The 7,649-nt window shown below is 33.5% G+C and overlaps 5 protein-coding genes across 5 annotated transcripts; 1 reads left to right on the top strand and 4 right to left on the bottom strand.

The window, feature by feature from the left end:
- Nucleotides 1-786: 786 nt before the first annotated feature.
- Nucleotides 787-1,321, bottom strand: EIN_153300 (mitosis protein dim1, putative; the record flags this gene model as incomplete). The annotated part of the gene is made up of 2 exons (XM_004258046.1): nucleotides 787-1,035; nucleotides 1,142-1,321. 2 exons carry the CDS (start codon nucleotides 1,319-1,321, stop codon nucleotides 787-789), a joined length of 429 nt encoding a protein of 142 aa, XP_004258094.1.
- A 47-nt stretch (nucleotides 1,322-1,368) lies between these two features.
- Nucleotides 1,369-2,665, bottom strand: EIN_153290 (hypothetical protein; the record flags this gene model as incomplete). The annotated part of the gene is made up of 2 exons (XM_004258045.1): nucleotides 1,369-2,495; nucleotides 2,536-2,665. 2 exons carry the CDS (start codon nucleotides 2,663-2,665, stop codon nucleotides 1,369-1,371), a joined length of 1,257 nt encoding a protein of 418 aa, XP_004258093.1.
- Nucleotides 2,666-3,052: 387 nt separating this feature from the next.
- Nucleotides 3,053-3,821, bottom strand: EIN_153280 (hypothetical protein; the record flags this gene model as incomplete). The annotated part of the gene is made up of 3 exons (XM_004258044.1): nucleotides 3,053-3,286; nucleotides 3,367-3,678; nucleotides 3,762-3,821. 3 exons carry the CDS (start codon nucleotides 3,819-3,821, stop codon nucleotides 3,053-3,055), a joined length of 606 nt encoding a protein of 201 aa, XP_004258092.1.
- A 418-nt stretch (nucleotides 3,822-4,239) lies between these two features.
- EIN_153270 (hypothetical protein) lies at nucleotides 4,240-4,551 on the top strand (the record flags this gene model as incomplete). The annotated part of the gene is made up of 2 exons (XM_004258043.1): nucleotides 4,240-4,317; nucleotides 4,360-4,551. 2 exons carry the CDS (start codon nucleotides 4,240-4,242, stop codon nucleotides 4,549-4,551), a joined length of 270 nt encoding a protein of 89 aa, XP_004258091.1.
- A 195-nt stretch (nucleotides 4,552-4,746) lies between these two features.
- EIN_153260 (hypothetical protein) lies at nucleotides 4,747-5,988 on the bottom strand (the record flags this gene model as incomplete). Its single annotated transcript, XM_004258042.1, has 1 exon — nucleotides 4,747-5,988. One exon carries the CDS (start codon nucleotides 5,986-5,988, stop codon nucleotides 4,747-4,749), a length of 1,242 nt encoding a protein of 413 aa, XP_004258090.1.
- Nucleotides 5,989-7,649: the final 1,661 nt, after the last annotated feature.

Here is a 7,649-nt window from a genome sequence, read left to right as displayed (position 1 = left end):
CACGTATTTGCGAAGTTATTGAACTCATTTTAAACAGAAAACGTTCACTCAATACTAATTATTATAATGTACTATTTGAAACTATAATTTTAAACTATTCGAATCAAATTGGTTTCGATGGTATAAGTAAGACCTTCTTTCCTTTATAAATGCATTAAAATGATGTTAAAAACAAACATATCCACATCGTAGCGTCTTCTGAGACTATACTTTCAAGCCGACTTCCATACCTAGAAAAACATTCGCCTATTGATCGGAAGGAAATGGATATGCCATCAATCAATGATTGTGTTTCTCTCCAAAACCCTTCTATTTTGTCCAATTCCTTTTGTTTAATCTCGCGATTTTTGTTGAGCGCATCGTTGTTCCATTGTTGCATTGACACTCACTAGTTTGTACAGTTAAGTTCCAAAAGATTCAAACAATGATAACAATTCTTGTTTTCATACTCCTTGATGTGTCAAGAGATATAACCCAAGGATATCCTAATCAATAACGGGCTCTCGAATTTTTCGTTGTTTCAATTGAAACCATTGTTATTCTAGTTTAAATATTATATTTTATACTATATTTTGTTTTCTTTTCTTCCAAAAATACAGAAAAAAGAAAAAAAGTGTGTTTTGGCATTATTCATGATGGTTAAAACAATCCAAAAGCGCCTCTACATCAACGGGATTGTTTTTTTGTTGAAGCTATGTGGTAAAAACACTAAGTTGTACAAATTTGTGCTCTAAGCAAAAAATCATTGCCAAAATAAACACAAAATACATTGAAAAATCAAGCCAATCAATAATTATAGCGCGTCGAATAATCCTTGGGAGCTACTACTATACCTCTCCCTCTTCTCGCGCCTGTATACACCTTTTCGATTATAGCAATCAAATCCACCTTGCTGTTGATCACAAAGTTGATTTTGTTGTTGTTACCGGTACCAAGGTCAACTTGGATATGCTTCTTTCTAAAAAAGAACATGACTGTTACGGGATCGTACAATTCGTACATCACGTTAAAATCAGGTGTTTCGTCGATGTCTACCTATATCGTTAATTACTTCTTTTTGAATTGGTGTATTAGTTTTAATACATTGATTAACGAATCGCTTTGTATATTGAATGGAGACTGATTTAATATAATCACAAACGACATATATAATAGCCATCCGCTGGACTTGTTGGGCAATCGAAGCCAAGTGATCGTCCATTTGCATACACTCGGCATCCCAATCTCTTCCAAACCTAACAATAACAACACGCTCCTCCTCCGCTATAATTGCTTGGTCGACTTGCCAAGCGTTGTGTAAGTGGACAAGTGTGTATGACATGCCTTTTTCAAGATCTCTTAAATATAAAATAAAAAAATCTCAATCACTCAAAATTCACTCTCTTCTTTCATTTTCATTTCGTCATCCTCACTCATTTCATCCTTTTTCTCAATCTTAATTTCACTGCCGTCACTCTCTTCTTCTTCCGTTTTGATTTCATCATTAATAGTTTTTGATTGGTTTTTGACAGCAATTTGATTAGCTTTTCGCACTTCAAACTCCATTTGTTTTCTTTTGAGTTCTATTGCCGACTTACACCCCGTGATAACACCTTCGTCCATTCCGTCACGCACCATTCTCCTGATTGTTCTCAGTTGCTCACTTTCCAAATCTCCTTCCATCGTTCTGACACTTTCAATCTGTTTCTCTCTCTTGCTTCTCAGATCTCGCAATCTTATAATTTTAGGATGTTCAAGCAGTGGCGCGATGGAACACATCGATAGAAATGGAATACACACGTCCACAATGTACCCAAGGTACCAACTAACATTCTTCTCGCTAATCTGCTCCCCGCCACTCATCCTCTTACACAACCCAACCAGTTGTGTCTTGAAGTCTTTTATACGCTCTTCGATTGTCTGCCACGTAACCCCTGACATCCGACTCAACTCTTTTCGGTCATATTGCACATCATAACACTCACACGACATCACAAAAAGGGCGGCAACGACAGGAACTATACGACGACCACATTGACTGTCGTACTTATACACAACTTTCACAATCGCCTGAACCGTCCGCTCGATCTCAGCTTTTTGCTCGTTTGTGACAGTCAGCTTCATTTTACGAAGAAAGCGGGAGAGGTGATAGAACGGGTCTGTCGCGATGTTCACATTGCCCATGTAGTCGTGGTCTTTGTTTTTTATTGTCACGACGGTGGAAAGGACCGCATATGGAGTCGTGCGAACTGAACGAGCGACTTCGTCAATGGATGTCGGGTACTCCACATCGCGTTTCCGACTTAATAAAAAGATTACAGCCGCAACTATGACATCGCCTGAACGACCGGAATGCAACATGTTCAGTGTGCCCAAACGCCGCAAATACTCAACAACATTTTCACGAACTAAACCGACGCGCGTCTCTTGGAGTACTTTGTCTATTGTAATGATCAATCGCTCGATTTTGCGTTCGGTCGGAGTGGTGATAATCTGCAATTTTCGAGGGTTAAACGCTTACGGTTACTGTGTTAAAGACAATACAAGAAGACAAACGAATTGTTGTGTCTGGAATGTCATTAACGTAGTTATTTGACGGAAGACAGATTAATCCACAATTCTCGCATACACCTCCTTCAACAACGCGACCACCACACTCGGGACAAACATGGTTGTTTGTCGACATCAGAATTATTTTTGAGATCCTTTGATTTTTCAAAGTATCAAAACGTCAGAAAAAACAGTCATTTAATTATTGTTGTCGACCGCGGAAACATCGTTTGTTGCGATTGTGCAGTAATCAATCTGAAGGTCCTCCAGCATCTCGACGATCCGCGACAGTTTCTTTTTTTTCTCTTCGAGTGTTCGCTTCAGTTCGTCGCGTTGTTTGACTAATTCCACAGCATTGGGCTGTTCCACCTCCATCTCTTTTCAGAGTTTTCATATTTCATTGATAGCATTATATTATAGTTGTTTTACTATTAAGTGAAACACTGTTGATGATAAAATCACTAATAAAAAGAATTAAAAGAAATAGAATCAAGAAACAGGTGTCGTAAGACAAGTAACAGTATTAATCCAATCGAGAGATGTGAAAAGTTAGCATATCCTTTCCTTGTTTATCGATCCCGTCGAACCAAAGACATAGGAATATCCCAAACGTTAAGCTCTGGACAAACAATACAAATGTCGCACACATACAAAACATTCTGAACGTCATGAAAGGGTTAACTATTCGCGAGTAACACGTCGGCCGTTTCAGCTTCTGGCAGTACTCCCGTTGTGTTTTGTACCCGCAGCACTCAAACTACATTTGAGTATTTGTGTATAGTTGATATATAGTTATTATACTATATATAAATAGTAACAAAATGCTCAGAAACAAACTTCGTATTCCAACGACATCATCTTCGATGTGCTCTCCTTAACTAACGCTTTAACAGAGTAGGCATCCATGAATGAAACTAATGTCACAGAAGCCATAAAAATTGTTGCGATGAAAAGAATCAGAAAAGCGATGATGAAGGAGGACGCCACGTGTATTTGATATAAATAAAACACCAAAAAAGCAATGAAGACCAACACCAATCCACAAATAAGCGATAACCCAGTCACGCTGTAATCTCCTATTGGATGTGTTGTTGTGAGCTGATTGTAAAAACAAAGGCAACCGTGGCCAACCATAAAAATACCAACCGTCTACTGGTTACTCAATTTTTGTTATTAAAAATGTTATTATAATGATATCCATCTTGCTACGTATACTGACCAGCAACACAAACAGCAGTAATCGAGGACAATACTATAACTAGGATCGTTGTGTTGCTGAACCCAGTTGCCATTGGTTTTCAAAGGTAATTCAGTTCATTTTTTTTCAGATGACTTTGAATAACATTTTATTTGTTTTTTGTTATTCATTTCTTTGCATTTCTAAAAGAAACTATTATTTTACTATTATAATTTATATTTAGTATAATTGTTATATATTTCTTATTTCTTCTTTTAAACTAGTTATTATACCATCAAAAACTATATATAAATATTAGAGCGAGTTATTAATATCAAATAAAAATTCACTTGTTTTGAAATTTTATTTCTAATATAAAACTTGCTAAAAATTTGAAATAGTAATGAATGAATAAATAAAATTTTATTATCAAAATTATTAATTAATTTTGATAATAATTATTAATTCCAAAAAAACAAAATAAATAGAAAAAATCAAAAGAAAAAACTCGAATTGTATTTTTTCAAACAGTGATGAAATCGTTGCTTTTTTTGTTGTTAGCGTTTTGTGTATTAGGGTATATCACCCAGATTCCGATTGATGTTTTTAAAGTTTGTGGATTGGTTTTAAATTGGTTGAAGAGTGACACATAGGAAGACACAAACAATTACAGGCCTCAAGGTGATGCGTTTTTAGCTCAAGCGAAACGAAACGAGAAGTTCAAAGAGGATATGGACAAGCTTATAAAAGAAGCCACCGAATCTGTACAGAAGATGCAAAAAGCTCGTGAGGACAAAGCAATCAAAGCGCAGCAAGTGAAGATGAATGGTGGTTCACTCGTTTAATTTTTATTTTTTCTTTCCCCAAATTTATTTTCCTTCCACCACACGCAATCACATTACACCATTCCATCGCTCAATTCATTCTTTTTAGAATCTCAAAACCTGTACTATATCCATTAACGAACAATATTAAAGTTATAATACACTAAAAACTCTTCAATTGTCAAACTCGTTTGAACTTAAAAAACAGTTAAACAATTAAATCAAGAAGCTTGTCTCATCGTCCTCGTCGTCGAAGAGGTTTTGTTGGTTGAGTAATACCGCCGATGTCGCTGACCTCTCGAATGCTTCCTTCTTTGCTGTCGCACGAGTTGCGATTGGTTTAAGTACATTTGCTTGTTTTCGTTGTTCCTCTGGCTTTCCCGCAACGAACGAGGTATTCACAATATGTGGCGATTGTGCTGGTCTCATCAACTTTGAATTGTCGAAGCTTCCCGCGAGCATAGCGGAGCTTGACCTTGACGCCGATCTTGAGACGGACCTTGACAACGAGTCATTTGAGTCTTCGTTCTGATTTATTGAGATGAGTGGTCGATTAATGAACAAGCGAATCTTTTGATCATTCGAGACAATATCGCCTTGGAACGTTGTGTTGAATTTCAAAATCTCTTCGTTCAATTCTTTGTCGACGGCACCAATCCGGAGGTTGTTGGAATATTTTGTTAAAAACTTCTGGAGAGGACCTGTCGGCATGAAGGCGAGACGAGGAATAGTCGTGAATTTCTCTTTGATGTATTTACTCGAAAGGATAGTGAAGTACTTGTGTCTAACACGGTCAATGTTTTTGCAGATTTCAATAAAACGCTCGATGTGGTTGACTTTGAAGTCGAGAATTGAGTTGGCAAGTGCGGAGGAATAAAAATTGATTTTGTAAAAGGCTACAGTCAGTTCGAGTAACAGAATGTCAGCGACGTGGAAGTAAATACCCGCCTGTGAAAAGTCTGCTTCTGTCAGATTTTTGGCTAACTCGATCAGAATTTCTGTGATGGTGAAAGCTAAGTCAACGTTTTCTGGTTGGTTCAAATCAGGGACGTCGTTCTCGGCAGATAACAAAATTTTGTATGTGTTGTATAACAATATTTTAGTCGACATGTGAGAGGCAAACACCGCTGTTGTTTTTGAGTGAACTTTTGGGAGACCTTTTAATATGTTTTGGCGAGAGGTGGAGAAATGAGCGAGAATGAAATACTCTTGGTCGATGTCCATTAGTCTGTATAACACACAAAGAAGTCGAATAAACTTCTTTTCATCGTTGGACTTTTCAAATGCACGAATCAAAGTTTGGACAATAACATGCTTTGACATTGGGTCGGACATTAACTTGATAAGATCTTGAATGATTGTTTCTGGTGGAGCTTCGTCTTTGGAACGGATTGCTTTGTTTATCAACTTCTGTTCTTTTGTCTCCTTGAAACTTTTCAACGCATTTAAAATACTCATTTTGTTTGGTTTTATAGTTTTAGAGGGTTCTCTAATATAAAGTTTAGCACAAAAATAACGACTTTTCAAATTCCAAACCGTTTGTTTGTCATTGATATATACTGCACAAATCTGTATAAAAGTCGGGATTATCGGCATTGTTGTATAAAAGAAATTTTAGACGAATAAAAGGCCTTTTTTTATAAATTTGGCGGGTCTTTGTTGTAAAGAAATTTCTGATCCATTGTAATAACTTTGTTGAGGGAATTTAAAATACAATTTGGCTCTTTTATATATTAAAGAACGGGATTTTCAACACCATTTGAATAAAAATTATGTTGTTTGATAATGGCGGTAAAAGGCGAGATAAGAAATACTTCACTATTGTACTTTTTTTGCAAATGGGAATTGTTGGTAAAAAAATACAATTATATAATAAGATAATCAAAATATACACAAAAAAAGTAAAAAAATGAATAAAAAATGGGATATAAAAAGATAAAAAAAAACTGGTAAAGAGCGGTAATTTTTTTTATTTTTTTTATTCTTTTTTACATAGTTTTTAAATCATCTTTCTTTTTAAATCCATTTTTTTAAATGTTTGAATAAATAGTAAAAAGTTATATTATAATAGTTTTAATAACAAAAAAACAGAAATGATGAATTATATATTCAAATTAATTAATTATTATATAATGGTTCTATAAATAAAACTTGTTTGGTTAGTTTTTTTTTGACATTATAATGATTTAGTTCTAATTAATAACTATAAAATACTAAATATTCATAGTAATTAATAAACCAATTATTTTTGATAAATAACTTGAATATTTATCATTAAAAACTGACAACATAATTTTACAAATTAAACAAAAACGATATAAATTAAAAAACACAAAATAAAAATTTATTAATTTTTATTTAAATTCCAATTAGAAAAAAACAAAAAAAAAATAATTGTTGAAGTTTTAAAAATTAAACTCAAAAACAATAGAAATTATGTATGTACATATTACACATGTAATAGTTTCAGAACCTGATCTAAATAATTAAAGACAAAAACAACACAACTATTGACTATAACAATTATTATTTTAAAATATAGTAATATCATATAATTAAAATAAAACTTTAAACTGTTTAAAGTTAAATTTTAAATTTAAATTAATAGCTGTTAGGAGACTTCACAGTCCCTTTGAAAATCGCCGACTTTTTAGTTGTCCTAAAAGTCGCTGACCTAAATATTTAGTTAAATAACTATATAAAATACCATTTATCATGTAAAAGACATTGAAAAAAATAAACCATATAAATTTAATATAATTATTATTAAAAAGTAAAATGAAACAATACCGTCCCAATTATATCTTCTCAAATCATTTTTTAAATTATATTTATATGATTATAATATAACAAATTATAACAACTATTGTGTTTTTACACATTTTTGAAACTATAATGAATATGGTATAATTTATTAAAGTTTATAGTTAATAGGTTCTAAAAGAAGTCGGCGACTTTTGAAGTAACTCAAAAAGTCGCCGACTTCTCAGTAATATCAAAGTCGCCGAACAGCCATAAACATTTATTTTCATTTGAATTGGAGTTTGAAAAAAGTTTTAAAATATAATAAAAAAGTATTAATAATTTTTCTTATATTTTAACTAATAATTACTAAAAAG

The sequence above is a fragment of the Entamoeba invadens genome (genome assembly GCF_000330505.1).
Source record: "Entamoeba invadens IP1 unplaced genomic scaffold scaff_1105074726367, whole genome shotgun sequence".
Lineage (NCBI taxonomy): Eukaryota > Evosea > Mastigamoebida > Endamoebidae > Entamoeba > Entamoeba invadens.
This window is presented reverse-complemented; position numbering and strand designations above follow the sequence as displayed.